This window comes from Zootoca vivipara, chromosome 12 (assembly GCF_965207765.1).
Source record: "Zootoca vivipara chromosome 12, rZooViv2.hap1.1, whole genome shotgun sequence".
In the NCBI taxonomy this organism is placed as follows: Eukaryota; Metazoa; Chordata; class Lepidosauria; order Squamata; family Lacertidae; genus Zootoca; species Zootoca vivipara.
This window is the reverse complement of record NC_142595.1, coordinates 13562664-13578699: the sequence shown is the minus strand read 5'-3', so window position 1 is coordinate 13578699 and position 16036 is coordinate 13562664. Positions and strand designations below refer to the sequence as shown.

Sequence of the window (16036 nt, the reverse complement as noted above, 5' to 3'; positions counted from 1 at the left end):
AAGGTACGACTGTATCTAGAGAGCCACATAGTGTTAGAAACTGGGATAGAAAAGCTAGGAGCCAAATGGCTTCTGGGACCTGGGTTGTGGGTGCCAAAATAGAATGTCTAGTCGCCTCTAGATAGTGGGGGAAACACTTTTTATTTATTCTTTTGATAAGCATGAATTAATACACAATTCACATAAGTGACGCATTGTTAATATCACATGTTTTGCAGAAATGGTTAAAACATGTTTAATTTGGTGTTTGCAATAAGAATATTGGTACCATACTTAAGTTTTCAAAACACTCTACTCTTTATTGTTAAACTCCTTAACATATTGTCTATCCTTAACATTTATTTTGAGGCTTCAAAGCACATAAAGGTAAAGGTAAAGGGACCCCTGACCATTAGGTCCAGTCGTGACCGACTCTGGGGTTGCGCGCTCATCTCGCATTATTGGCCGAGGGAGCCGGCGTATAGCTTCCAGGTCATGTGGCCAGCATGACAAAGCCGCTTCTGGCAAACCACAGCAGCACATGGAAACGCCGTTTACCTTCCCGCTGTAGCGGTTCCTATTTATCTACTTGCATTTTGACGTGCTTTCGAACTGCTAGGTTGGCAGGAGCTGGGACCAAGCAACGGGAGCTCACCCCGTCACAGGGATTCGAACCGCCGACCTGCTGATCAGCAAGCCCTAGGCTCAGTGGTTTAACCACAGCGCCACAAAAGGGCACCCAGACCACAAAAGAATAACTTTTAGGTGCTAAATGTGCCTGCTAATTTTGAACCCTGGGGCTACTTTCCCATTCCTGCAATAGAGGCTGCTTGCTGTGAGGCAACAAATGTCTGCTATTCCTGGCTATTGACTTTTAAGTCCCACCTGTGGTGAAATGGAAGTACTATCACTCTCTTGCCACATAGGGGAGTTCTGTTTTGTTTTAAGAACATATAGCTGCTGAAAATAGCATATGGCAAGCAATACTGCCAGGCAGCAGCTCTGTGAACACTGGGGCACTTTTTCTTCTGGATACTGACATCATGAAGCCAATTTGTAGCTAAATATATGAGATTGCCTTCCTTATGTCACAGGGGCCACCTGTAAGCAAGTGCATCATCCCAAATAGCCATGTGCCATCTTCATGAGGCAGATTTAGCTGCTTTCCCACTGTACTATATATAATTCAGACCTGATTACAAGTATATCTATTTATGTAGCAATTATCTTTAAAGTCATCCTTAGGTCTCTTGAGTTGCTGTCTGTGTATCTGCAAATTAGCCACTTTTGAGTCTGTCTGAAGGATTCTGGGTAATGCAGAAGCTTGAACTTTACTAATAGATTTTTTTAAGGAAGATACTGCCTTGCCTGTTTCTTAAGATCACTGTTCCGGCCATTGTTTCCATCTCCTTTTGTATCTTAAAAAAATGTGTATGAATATGATGGGCCACTTCACCTATTAGTTGTTGACAAGAAATTGTGACTTGTCGGAACTTGCAATGTAATGTCTCATACCTCTGTGTTTTTCCAGCTGGAGTTGCATCAGTTTTGTTTTGTCATGGAACACACTGTTTTTTCCTGGATTTTACCATGGAGGGCTTGTTTTCAGTCAGGGCTTAATCAGAATTTAGCCCTTGGGTGTATAGTGAGGGCTTCTCAGCATGAGCAGAATATACCCTCTCCAGATTGAGTAGCTGCAACCAACCCCTTCCCAATTCTGGGTCAGAGAGTTAAGTTATAAGAAAGCTTGAGTTCTTCCTGTTAGTAATAGAGTACTGTTATGTAGTGTGTAGTGTTTAGTACAATGATTTTTAGAGGTAGGAAGGCGAGAAGTTTGAAGAGTTGTTCCGATACCTTGTTGACATAGGCATGCAAATTACCTTAGGCATGTCATCTCACACGTAGATTCTTTTCCTGGAATGGAAGTAATTACCAAAGATCAAATATAAATTTGCATTGCATCTTTAAGAGTCGAAAATGTGCTTTGTCCATATGCAGCGAAAGTTACTGGGGTTGTCACAGCTCTTATTAAAATGTATCTTGGTAAAAGGCTAAGTTGCCTTGACTTCCTAATGTTGTGTTTAAGATGGTTACTGTATTTGAAAACATGCATATTCCTTGACTATCAGAAATAGGTCTGGAGAAAGGTTTTTCTAGGCTAGAGGGTTTCAAACTTTTTCACCTAAAATGAAGCCTTATCACTTTTGTGCTTAAGGACACTTACTTGTCTGCCACAAACCTCCTGCTCAGTGCAGAGCATTCTGTGACATGTTCTTGAGCAGCCTTCCTCAACATGTTGCCTTCCAGATGTTAGACTAACCATACTGTCTGGCATTCCTAGGACTGCTCAGGGCCAATGGTGCTGGTTCTTCAGGACATCTGGAGGGCTCTTAAGTTGGGGAAGGCTGCTCTATGGCACATCATCATACATGCAGGTCACTAGAGATTAGACTGTATACACCCATATGAACTGTGTGTGAGAGTAAACACCCTTCCTATAGCTGTGTGGTGGCAGCGATGATGATAAAATAGCCATTGATATGCCTCCAATGAATTTTGGGGTTCCCCAGTTTAAAAATGATGGTCCTAGTGCCGTAATATTTTTTCTTGGCTGTGTCCAATATTTATGTCAGTATTTCTCTAACCTTATGTCCCCTCAAGTCCCCCTACCTGCTTACAACCATTTCTTTAGCAAGCAAATGTGCAGAGTCCTCATACACAGCTGCACATCTCTAGTTCGCTGCTTGTAAGGCTTTGTTGACTGGAGTGCTAATCCAGCACTGGCATTCAGAGAGGAGTAGGATAAGGCATTTCATCCTCCCTCTTAAACTAGCCAGTCAGTGAAGGAAGGCAGGAGGAGGGAGAGCTGCTCCCACATCTTTTATGAGCTTTCATACTTAACATAGCACAATTGGGTGGCTGCTGTGCTAAACTGCTGCTGCTGCTACTGCAAGAAATGTGCCTTTGGCTTTGCTTGCTGTAGGATTCTCTTCTTCCATGGAGGTTTGCCTCATCTTCATTGAGGTTTTATATTGCCTCTCTTAGCAAGTACTTCTGCATTTCTCTTGATCAGTGGCTTTCAGAGCTTCAGAGGGAGCTGATTTGCTGCTACGGTACCAATCTCCTACATTGCATGTATAGTATTGGGTGTGTTCTGGATGCATTCTCATTTTGTGCAGGTGATTGCTAGGACCAAAAGGCCCGGCTGGCATCCTGTACAAACCCCTAGCTCTCACAAGCAGCAGGTGAGGTGAAAATCCTGTGTCTAGACTTGATCACTTCAGACCGAAGGTGAGGTCTTGCATGACTTGAATGCCTTTCCATACCAAATAATAATAAATTCCTGCGGAGAACTAGGTGTCAAGGAGAAGGGTTCTAGCCAAGTTTTCTCCTCGACACATATATACCGGTAGTTGTTTTAAATGGAGCAGCAGTCAGTCAAGTGAGCCTCTCCTGCAGTCTGAAGAGGTCTGTGCTCAGGATTGCCATCTCAAGTGTTATTTGGGAAGGCTGAGTACATGTCCAGGAATATGCCCCAGAACCTTCTATGTACAACATTGTGCATATCTTTCATGCTTAGATGCACTGTACAGATGAATAGATTTGCATATGAGAGTAGGAAATTTCTATGAAATGTGTTTCCACATGGATTCTGATGGGGATTTTATGCACCCCATCAGTGTACTGGATCACCAGTGAACTGGTGGTCAGAACATTCATTATAATGTTGGAGGGCAATTCCAAGACTGGTACCTAACCATTCTTGTGCCTGCTGAGACTTAATTGGGTTGGCACCAGAGCACTTTCTCTGTTATGCATCTGTTGTTGCATTTTCTGTGGTCTAGAAATAAAGCACCAGTTCTAGGGAGTTCGGGATGCTTTCATGACAAGCTGTTTACAATAATGTGTTAACATGGAAAATACACTGTAGTGTTGCATTAATATGCAAGGCATGAAATAACTCCTCAACAAAAGAGCAATAATACTGTGCTCGGTCTCTGTTGGGTCACAAATTATCGTGCCTTAGAAAGTTTAATTTAACATTTCCACATGAGTTTGCTCCTGGTGATAACAAATGGTCTGTTCAAACCAAAAAATGGGAAGAGGAAACAAAAGGCAATGTAGTATACTGTTTTGGTTACACTGGCATTTTCTTACCCTGAATCAGCTTATGGGGCACATCTAGTTCAATTATTTCTGTGCATTTTATGTTCTTCAGAGAAGGCCTGCTGCCTTTCCTGACTATTTCTAGGACTGGAGAACTAAATTGGTGCATTCAAAAGCCCAGGCTCAAACACAATGTTCTATTCAGAAGATCCCAGTATTCACAGAGCAGTACCGAGTGCGAGTTTGACAAATGTAGAATATTTTTAAGAGAACAATGAAGCATCTGATGTTGCATCAGCGGCTTGTGGCTAGCTGATGGCAAGAAACAGCTCGGGATACCCTTAAGAAATCTTGTGCTTCCACTCCTGTACTTCAATAGTAGGAAGCAGAGGAGTCTTGGCGGCAAGACTCAGTGTAAATTAGGGGGGGGGCGCTGCAGCTGGGATTAATTGTCACAGTAAGTATGTCCCTTGTGTGTAATATTCCATCTCCAATATGGTAGCAATCCAGGCCTGTCCTCTGTGACTCTGGTGGTAACCACTGGTGGTATGTAGTTCATACACTGCTGTGTATGCTACAAGTTTTGCTCTTGGTTCATTCATAAAGGTAAAAGTAAAGGTACCCCTGACCGTTAGGTCCAGTCGCGGACGACTCTGGGGTTGCGTGCTCACCTCGCTCTATAGGCCGAGGGAGCCTGCGTTTGTCCGCAGACAGCTTCCAGGTCATGTGGCCAGCATGACAAAGCCGCTTCTGGCGAACCAGAGCGGCACACGGAAACGCCGTTTACCTTCCCGCCGGAGTGGTACCTAGTTATCTACTTGCACTTTGACATGCTTTCAAACTGCTAGGTGGACAGGAGTTGGGACTGAGTAACGGGAGCTCAGCCCGTCGCTGGGATTCGAACTGCCGACCTTCTTATCAGCAAGCCCTAGGCCAGGCATCCCCAAACTTTGGCTCTCCAGATGTTTTGGACTACAATTCCCATCTTCCCCAACCACTGGTCCTGTTAGCTAGGGATCATGGGAGTTGTAGGCCAAAACATCTGGAGGGCTGCAGTTTGGGGATGCCTCCCCTAGGCTCTGTGGTTTAGACCACATCGCCACCCGCGTCCCTTCATGGTTCATTCATAGTGCAGTGTGAAAGATTTTTGGATTCACACGCCCTCCATGGTAATGTCTCCAGATAAAAGGGATCACTAAACTGTTACCCTTGTACAACACTTGTTTGTGTCATTAGAACTTAAGCTAAAGAAATTCATGAATGTGCCCTAGGTGAGAGATTTTAGTTGCTTTACCAGGAAGCATTTCTTCAGTACATGGAAGTTGGCCAAAGGAGCACATTCCAAATCCCACAGGTAAAATAGTAAGGAAATTAAAACACGTTTTTTTCCTTTGTATTATGTCTAGATTCCTGTCATGAATGAGGATTGGTTTATGACCTTATAATGTAATGTGCTTGTTGTGAAGCTTTTCACCCCTACATCTGTTGCTTGGAGTAAAAAGGGTGTTTATTTGGGGTTGGAGGCAACTAAAAGAAAAAGTTGGGGAGAAAAGAGGTGAATGAGGTAGTGGTGAAAAAGTTATGTTTCTGCCATATTAGAGGTAAGCAGGGGAAACCAGGCTCCGGAAAAGTAAATGCTAAGAAATGAGAATGAACAGCAACCCAATGAATGTCTACTTGGAAGAAAATCTCATTGAATTCAATGAGACCTACTCCCATATCTGTGTGTAGAATTGCACACTATAATAAGAGCAAAACTTGTACGCCAGGTTTGTTTTTGTTTCTTTAAGAATGCATTGCTAATTTGTTAAAGTGCCATTATTCTGAGTCTTAAGATGTTCCTAATGCCTAATGCACAGCTGCTTGGTTTAGCATAATATGTCAAATTTCCTCAATGCCAATATCACGTCATTAATATTGACCGTGCTGAAAATGAGTGAAAACACCCCCCAACATTCCCAGAAACATAATCTTTTAGGCACCTTAAAGAACTTCTGCAGCTCAAGCAAGAGCCTGCATTATATGGGGCCCAATTATTAACAAGCTCAGAAGTTCAGTAAATGGCGTGGTATTCAGGTGCAGTGTTTCAGAAGGGGCTAAATACTGCAGGTGCATCACAAAATCTTCTTTTACTCGACACTCCTTTGGTTCCTCCTTCTGTAAAGCTGTTGTTAATGTTTTCATGTCTATATTTTGTGTGTATGTAACACTTCTGCTTGGATCACATTCTCTGTTAATTTTAGTGAAATGGAATGTGAAGCATGTTATCCTAAAGGCAAAAAACTTGTAACTGTTCTTTTTCTTTTCTTTTCTTTGTCAGGGAGGTCCTTCCAGGTGACTCCTATTCTATTCTTTTCTCTCTCTCTCTGTACTTTCTTTCTGTGGGTATAGTATAATTACTTGGAGTTAGCTAGTTGGTTGGTTAAAACAAATTAGGCAGGTGGCAATGGTAACAATTTTTTTCTTGATTTATTGGCAGAAGGCACCATTGCTGCAGCCTCTGTCTGTTCCAGGAAACCAGTCTGTTATCCCTCTGCTGCCTTTCTGCCATAATATCTGCAGATAAAACAGGCATCCCAAGCCTGGCTTGCACTCCGCAGCCCTCAAATGTGGAGGAGGCATGCCTCACAGTACCCACTGACGCAAGCAGAAAGAAAAGCGTTCTTACACTCCTGCGTTTAGTGGTTTGGCTTTTATTTGCTTCTGTCCAAGGTCTTTTGCTCTGTAATATGCTGAAATTGCACTGTGTAGAAAACAGTTTCCCCTCCCAAACTCCATATTGTGGAATTGAACCACGGTCTGTGCAGCTACCTCACAGTCATATCAATTTCACTGTTGTTTTCGCCTATAGCCTACCGTATATGACTTGGAAGCTGAAGCTGGTCAGAAGCATGGCAAAATCTTAGTTAACGTAGTTCCACTGTATAGTAAAGGCTGGAACACTTTTACATAACACTACTAACACAAAATCCTTTTCTTTTGCAGTTTGCCTTTCCCGAAATAGTGTCATGCCCCATTTTTTCTTCTTTATTTCCCAAATCCTTCTACTTTCCTCTTAAACTGCTGCAATAACCTTACAACATGCCTGATTTAGAGAAACAAGTTCTTGAGCTGTGTTTGTGTGTGTGTTCTGGCACGAGGGCAGGAGGATGAATTTCTGGTCGGGCCAGTAAAAGTCTGACCTTTTGGCAACCCTAGAATTACAAGCCCATCCTGCTCCCCTTCCAGACTTCCTTCAAAGGAGAACTTGCCCTGTTTAAGAGTTTTGTGTGAGTAAATTGCTTATCCTTGCCCTGCCCTTGCTTCTCAGTCCCATTCAGGAAAGGAGGGGCTCCAATGCACACTGAATGGCATTTCCTACTCTGTGGAATTGGCAGCCCTTAATGCTGAGTTGAAAAGGGCGTAGGGCTCTTTGGTTTTCACTTGTAAATCTATTAACATTTATTGCAGGTGTGCATACTTCATAAGCAAGAGTGAAAATGAGATCAATGTCTAGGGAGGGTGTATCAAAATGCTTCTGGGATTGTAAAACTCCATTGAAACCTGAACTCTCTGGGCTATAACTAACTCAGTGCTACTCAGAGCAGATCCATTAAAATAAGTGGGCTTAAGTTAGATCCCTCAATTAGTTGGGTCTACTCTGAGTAAGACTTAGTTGGCTACACTCCTTTGTCTTTGGAAGCAAGTCAGTAATGCTGAATTTTCCCACTACTTACAAAGGAAGTGCTTTCAGTAAGAAAATATTCCACACTAGATGAAATTGGGGGTTCTGCCTCCCTTTACCTGTGTGTTCAGTGGGAGAAGAATTCAAATAGGTTAAGAATTTGTGAAACTGTTAAGGAATATCTCGTGTGAGATTAGCAGAAGGTGCTTGACTGCTGGGATTTTTTGCAGCATCTTTATAGCAATCTGGATGTTATGCAGTAGCATGAGCATAGCCAGGATTTTTGTTGGAGGGGCAAGTCTTTTGTTTGGGGGGGGCGGGACAGAACCTCAGCTATATATTTTTATTGATTTTATTGACTGCCCCTCCCTGCCCCCCTCCCGGCTATGCCCATGTGCAGTAGCACATGAAACTTAAAATACTGTGTTTGGAACCCTGAACTCATGTAGAAGCCTCTGCTCAGTGGCTGTTTTGCGGTACTTTAGAAAACATAGGCAACTCCATATAGCACTGGTATACAGTACATCAGCAGCTGAGCTGAGCTGAGCAGGGACCTGTGATCTTCACTGCACACTTGGTTTGGTCTTCCTTTCTCAAATTGAGCAATGGAAAAGGATTTGTCATATCCTGCTGTGTGTTTTAAGGGCACACTGTGTTTGGGCCAGGATTGTGGTTCAGTCAGCTATCAAGTAAGTATTTTAGAGTGAGTTAGGAAGTGTACTGATCCCACCTAGTGGTGAAGGATCAGTAACAGTCTGCAGAAGATGGGGAGGTGTTGTGTTTTTTTGAAAGAAAATGTGGCGGGCAGGGAAGAGGAACCTAAGGTCAGGGGTAAGCAACCTAAGGCCCGTTCGGGGGCCGGATGTGGCCCAATCACCTTCTCAATCCAGCCTGCAGGCGGTCCGGGAATCAGCGTGTTTTTACATGAGTAGAATGTCTCCTTTTATTTAAAATGCATCTCTGGGTTATTTGTGGGCCATAGGAATTCATTCATTATTATTTTTTCCAAAATATAGTCCTGCCCACCGCATGGTCTGAGGGACGGTGGACCGGCCCACAACTGAAAAAGGTTGCTGACCTCTGTCTTTGGTCATCCATAGGGAAGGCTCTCACATTGGTGTGCTAGAATCCTTTTGGACCTCAAGAAGAGATTAAAGATGCAGAAGTTTGAACTTAAGAGCCTGCCCTTTATGGTTTCTGTGCAGTCACACACATGCAGTCTGGAGCATTTAAGACAGAGCTTCAGAGAACATTTTAGTCTCTACCCTTGAGTAGGGAAACTCGGTGCCATTTGACTGACTTGAGAGTGAGAAAAACATCTCTTTTCCTCAGCTCTGGTTTGACAATGTGAACTGGAAGAGACAGCAGCAGCAGAAGAAGAGTGCCCTATTGTTGGACTTATACGGTTCAGGGGGAGCTGGCAGATGCTGACAAATGCCTCCCCGGGCCATCACCTACAAAGAGATCCCACTTCAGAAAAGCGGTTAAAGGGAAACTGTGTGCCCGAAGTGGTCCTGTTCCTCCAGCTCCAGACCTGTCAAGATCACCCCCAGAACTCCAGAGCAGAGGTGGCAGCATGCCTGAGTGGAAGCCTAGAGCCAAAAAAAAATAATAAAAAATCCTTCAGCAGCACCTTAAAGACCAACTAAGTTTTTATTTTGGTATGTATCTGACGAAGTGTGCATGCACACGAAAGCTCATACCAAATAAAAACTTAGTTGGTCTTTAAGGTGCTACTGAAGGATTTTATTTTATTTTATTTTGCTTCGACTCAGACCAACACGGCTACCTACCAAAGTTACAGTGCCCACCTGGCATTATAAGCTCTCTGGGCTCTGAGCCCTGCTCTTGAGGAAGAAACCAGAATTCCTCTTCTGTTACAGATCAGGGCCACCATGACATACCAGGAAAGGCTAGCGCACAGAGCAGAACTTAAGAGAGACTTCCCAGCTGCAAAGCAACACATTATTCTGCTGATTTAACACATTGGTCCCTGACCCACTTGACCTTTCTGATAAGGCAGAATTCTGAGTCGCACAGCGGGGACTGGCCACTGCCTTGTGTTGGGTGCTTCTCTCATGAACTTTGCTCGTTCTGCGGTTGTCTCTCTCTCACAAGTTCCTTATCTCTCCTTATGATTTCTACAGTATTCTTTCAATGGTTTCCAAACACATTCCTGACATTTATTATACCTTTCTTCTTTAAAAAAAGAACTTTGATCACCATGCCATATTTCAAATGCTCTTAAATTTCCTTTCGTTGTTAACAAGAAATATTGTGCTATCATCTCCTCGTGTGTGGCTCACTGGACTTAAAAAATAAGTTGTTGAGCCAAGTTTCCTAGCTTGGAAGCCCACAGCCTTTTGTTCAGGAGTGTCTTATAATCACTTCCTGTCTGCACTGCTTGTGCTTTAGCAAGCAGGCATGACACGATACAGCCCTTTGACTTGGAGCTTATCTCTGAGAAATTCCCTTAAAAACGTTGGATGAGATGGCTGCGTCAGGGTCCCTGAAATTGATAGCCTGGTGAATCAATCCCTTGAATGGATTGTAGAGTTGTGTGAACCATTCCCCCCCCCCTGTTTTAGAAAGCCTTCCACACAGCAAATATACAAAGTTTAAGTAGTGTGGCTAATTGATGCACTTTGCAGTAGTTCCCCCCCTCTCTTCATCCCCCCCCCCTTACCTGAAAACAACAAGAGAGACAAACCTGGATAAGAAGAGTTCACTAATCAGCTATCTCTGCATTCATCGCTAGGACTGATAGCACTTCCTCACCCCAGGGACCGTATCAGCATGGAGTGTATCTTTGGTACTGAGTCATCTTATGAGAAAGTTGTTTGAGCCTATGGTTACTGTGGATTTTATGCTCACCTTTAAAGCTGCCTTTCTTGTGGCTTTAATGTCAGCTAGGTGTGCAAGTGAGTTATGCACCCTACGCTCTGACTTGCCTTACATTAGAGCTTTCCAAACTTTTCATGTTGGTGACACATTTTTTTAGACACGCATCATTTCGCGACCCAGTAATTCAGTTTCATTAGCAAAGAGGAGGTGAAACTAACTCCTTTCCAGCCCTGGGAGCATTTGCGTGACACACCTACACACTGCAGTTGACACACTAACATGTCACAACACAGAGTTTGGAAAGTTCTGCCTTACATTATCCATTCATAATGGCAACATTATTCTATGAGCCGATATCACTTTCCTAAGCTGAATACAAAGTACCTTGGAATTTGTGTTTAGGAAGGATGTGTGTGAAATACTTTTTTTTTGTTTTTGTTTTGTTTTTTTGTTAGGGCTACACTGGGCATTTAGACTTGATTAAGAGTTTTTTGATGCAAACTTTTGCGTGTTGTATTGATGCAAACTGATTTTTCCCAACTAGATTTTTTAATGTTTTTAAAGTGGTCTTGTTTAGTGCTCCAGTTGTCACTTACTGTCTCGTATATTAAAGTAAAGGCAACTCCCAATTTACATGGAGGTTGCGTTCCAATGCACCACACATTTAAGTGAAATTGCGTATATTTGAGACACCATTGAAAAAGCCTGCAAACACCCCATTCTGCCCCCACCATGCCCTGTTCCACCCCCTTTTGTGACTTTTTGGGTCACTTCCAGGCTCAGTGTGATGTGAGTGTGCACAGTCACACACATATTGAAAGTGCATAAATTGGGGGGCAGTTTGCCTGTACTAGCTTAATATTCTTCTAAAAGATGTTCCAGAATAGTGAGATTGGTATTTGGAACCTCGATAAGCAGTCCTGGTAGTAGGACTGTCATCACAACTTGTTACACATGTTTGCTTGAACCTGTAAAAATTGCCATGAGGGCTAGATTCTTTTTCGGCGTAATCAAAACTGGTTCTCAGGATGTCGAATTCTGCTTCTAGATAACCAGATTCTATGTTTACATGGAAAACTTGGCGGCATTTACAGTGCCTATAATTCTTCCTAATGTACTACATATGTTTTCCATACAAGCTTTCAAACGTTATTACCTTTCTGTTAGTCTGTGAAATACTTTGGTCAATTGACTAACGGGTATGATCAAAAGCAGCTGAGGAGATGTGCAGAAGCTCATGTATGCTCTTTGAAGTTAACTCTCTCTCTCTCCTTTGCCTTTGTCTTGCCCTGCCTAGGTTTGAAAAGGGACGGATCTACACTTTTATTGGGGAAGTGGTCGTTTCTGTAAACCCTTACAAGAACTTGAATATCTATGGACGGGACATGATCGAGCAGTACAAAGGTCGGGAGCTGTATGAGCGGCCCCCTCATCTCTTTGCTATTGCGGATGCTGCATACAAAGCCATGAAGAGACGATCAAAGGATACCTGCATCGTAATATCAGGTGTGTTGCAGGGTACCTGCTACCTCCGTAACATTCTAACAGCCTATTTGAAAGTTGAAGCACAGGAAGTGAGTCTGGCTGCAGTTGTGTTGTTTCTTCTAGTGCTGGGATGCAGCATTCACCCTGTAGTAGTTGTTGTTTTTTGTTGATAATTGGAGGGAGTGAAAGCAGTTCGAGGAGTGGGGAATAAATTATTTGATTTTAGGGGGGCTTACCAAGACATCTCGTGTTATTGGCCGAGGGAGCCAGCGTACAGCTTCCAGGTCATGTGGCCAACATGACAAAGCCGCTTCTGATGAACCAGAGCAGCGCACGGAAACGCCATTTACCTTCCCGCTGTAGCGGTACCGAGCAATGGGAGCTCACCCCATCACGGGGATTCGAACCGCCGACCTCCTGATCAGCAAGCCCTAGGCTCTGTGGTTTAACCCACAGCGCCACCCGCGTTAATTGGGTTAATCCATTGCAAATTAGGAATACCGCCAGGCTGCTGGCTTGCAGCTTTGCTGAGGCTTGAAGTGTCAACAAAGCTTCAAAAATGTAGATGAAGCAATTTTACAAACTATGCTTTTAGCAGTGCACCTTTCCCAACTTTCTCCCTCTCTAACACCCACCTCATCTCCAATATAAAACTTAGAATATAAGGAGCTGTCATCTGTTGAATCAACCTCAGCTTAGGGGCAGGCAGTGCTTTTTAAAGAGCTGAGCATTGTTTGAGAGCGGTTTTGCTTCCTATGGTGTGTTTGCATGTTTCATTTTTTCCACACTGGTCAAAAGTGTTTTGCAGTGCTTTGAGGTAAATCCCACCCTAAAACCTGTTCACCAGAAGCAAAAGTGGAATGAATTTACATACCACAAGTAAGCAGTTCCTCTTTCTGTCCATCTTCTACTGGCTCAACACTGTATGCAACTTTCTAGAATGCCATACAGAGGTCTTGCCCACTTCTGCAGTTGATGTTCTTCAACTAGAAATGCTACAAGTTGAATTTGGGACAGTACATGGTCAACATATGTCCTTAAATTCAGCTTGCGTTAAAAACTGACAAACCAGAAATGACTTAAACAGCAAAAATACTGTAGTACAGGGTAGAGTGAATGCTGAGAATAAAATGTGTCCTCTTTATAACTACTACAATGTGGTGGTTTTGAACTCTTGTGAAAGCTTAGAAAACTTTTTTTTCCTCTGTCTGTGCCCCCAGGTGAGAGTGGAGCAGGCAAAACAGAAGCAAGCAAATACATCATGCAATACATAGCTGCCATTACTAATCCAAGCCAGAGAGCTGAGGTAGAAAGGTAAGGTGACTATGGTCCTGGGAAAGAGGGTACATGTTTGGAATGTAATATGGTACATGGGGCTGCTGCTGAATTGTGTGAAGGCTGGGGTGACACTGATAGCAAAGGACACAATTGCCCCTACCTGGCTCCGTGGTTTCTAAGCGCAGTTCCAGGTGCTAGTGTTAGAATGGCTTGAGTCCTACATGTCTTCGGTGCTGTTTCTTTCTGTATGTTCCATTGCGATCACTGCTGTTTGGTTCTTTGTCCTGGCCTTTGACACCCAATATATGTGCTTCAGGGGAGGGACACTGTCTCAGTGGTTTAAACCAGTGTTTTTCAACCTTTTTTGGGCAAAGGCACACTTGTTCCATGAAAAAAATCACGAGGCACACCACCATTAAAAAAGTTAAAAAATTTGAGAAACGCTGGCCTAGGGGAGGGGAATGTCTGTGCCACTAGCTGTGGGGAGCCTCCTTTTACAGCAGCAGTCTATCCCCAATAATTTAGGTGCCAGGGGTTAAACAAGTGGAGACAAGGCATTTTCATAAGAACCTAAGAAGAGCCTGCTGGATCAGGCCAGTGGCCCACCTAGTCCAGCATCCTGCCCTCACAATGGCCATCCAGAGGCCCCATTGGGAAACCCACAAGCAGGATTCAGGCACAAGACCACTTTTCCCCTCCTGTAGTTTCTGGCACCTGGCATCCAGAAACACTGCTGCTTCCAAATGTGGCCGGGCAGAGGAGAGCCCTCAACAGGTTGCCCTCTCCTCCACGAAACCCACCGATGTTGGTGGTCATCACTGCCTCCTGTGGGAGGGAGTTCCTAAGTTTAACAATGTGCTGCAGTTAGGAAGTCCGTCCTTTTACCTTCACTTCCAGTGCCAGGACCTCTGACCTGCTCTGCGTGCCCTTCCCACGTGCATTGCAAGGTTTGCTCCCTTAAGGGAGAGGATCTAGGGGAGAAAGGGGGTGCTCCCTTCCTGCACTCCCACCCTAGCCCCCCACCATCCCTTGTCTCTCCTCCTCTGCACCTTTCCAACACCCACCCACCCACCCAAGGTCCCTTTATTATTGAACGTGGTGGTCATCTGCTCACCCTACTGAAAGCTGCAAAGGAGCCATTCTGCCCCCTCCAGCGAGGAAGATGAGTCCATTACTGACCTCCCCTTCCGCCCGCCCCCACTAGTGTTATTAAGCCTCTCTAGGAATTGGATTCTTTGGATTTAACCATTATAGATCCACTTGAAATTCCCTTTCCCCCCACCCCCGCAAGTGGTGCCTCCCGGGCCGAATTTCAAGGCAAGAAATTACCTTTACCTTTTCACGCAGCTTGCTACATTTGTACGTAAGTGAAGAAAGAATGCACATATCGAGTCAGCAAGAGGAGCGAGAGCGAGACAAACAGCAGCAGCAGCACCCGCCGGCCGCCTCTCACGTCCGAGGCCATGGTGGTGGCTGTTGAGAGCTGCGCTCGCCCCGCGTCGTGACCCGGCCGGCTTCCTTTCCGGTGGGTTAGTGTTGAGTGATGGCGGCCGCCAGGCACGTGACAAGGCAGCAAATCGCCCTTCTCGTCGCCGCACGTGTGTGCCGCGGAACAGCGGTTGAGAAACGCTGGTTTAAACCACTGAGCCTTTTGGGCTTGCTGATCGTAAGGTTGGCAGTTTGAATCCATGTGACAGAGTGAGCTCCCGTTGCTGTCCCAAGTCCTGTCAACCGTTTGAAAGCATATCCGTGTGAGTGAGTAGATAAATAGGTACCAGGGATTTGTCATCTTTCCGCAGGGCCTGCAAGACAGAGCTGTTCCGCCTGGCCTTTGGGTTAGACTCAGACTGACCCCTGTGTTTTCCTCCCTCATGGCTTGGATTTATGGACTACTTGAAATGATGCTGCATTTAAAATTTTAATACTGTATTTTAATCTGTATTTTAATTAATTGTTTTTATGTTTTATTGTAATTCTGTTGGTGTCAGCCGCCCTGAGCCCGGTTTTTGACTGGGGAGGGCGGGGTATAAATAAAAATTTATTATTATTATTATTTATTACCACTGCGGTGGGAAGGTAAACACCATTTCTGTGTGCTTTGGCACTTGTCACAGTGTTCTGTGTACCAGAGAAGGTTTAGTCATGCTGGCCACATGACCCAGAAATACTGTCTGAGGACAAATGCCAGCTCCATCGGCCTGAAAGCGGAGATGAGTGTCGCACCCCAGAGCCAAATTCTACTGGACTTAACTGTCCAGGGGTCCTTTACCTTTACGTGCTTCAGGGTTCACCCTATTCTTGTGAGTGTAATGTGTTTTAACTTTTAAGTTTTAAATTTAAAATTGTTCTAACCTCCCCTGAGGAAAAATAAGAAGTAGAATGGATCACATGTGGGCACAAGGATACATGGTGCATGCCCTAGGCTGCACATTTCCCTGCCATTGAAGGTATTCCTAGGTTCAAGAGTTGCTTTGGAAGTGCAGGCTTTGGCCTGGATTTTATTGGGGAAAAGATTGAGCTTTCAATGTGCAATGTTGGAGCTGAACAGACTTTTTTTTAAAAAAAAAAATGGGGGGTGAGCTTTAGATACAAACAAAGAATACAGTGTCCAGAAGTGCTGGATTAAGCCGCATGCCGGAGGGGAGCTTTATGTTGAGACATGTTTTGGGCTACTTCACT

The 16036-nt window shown here is 44.2% G+C and overlaps 1 protein-coding gene across 1 annotated transcript in view; it reads left to right on the top strand.

Moving 5' to 3' along the window:
* MYO1D (myosin ID) overlaps positions 1 to 16036 on the top strand; it is a 172705-nt gene that overhangs the window by 23682 nt on the left and 132987 nt on the right. Inside the window, exons 2-3 of the mRNA XM_035136261.3 lie at positions 11892 to 12100; positions 13300 to 13393. Coding sequence (XP_034992152.3) covers positions 11892 to 12100; positions 13300 to 13393 — 303 coding nt within the window. The remainder of the gene's footprint in view (positions 1 to 11891; positions 12101 to 13299; positions 13394 to 16036) is intronic.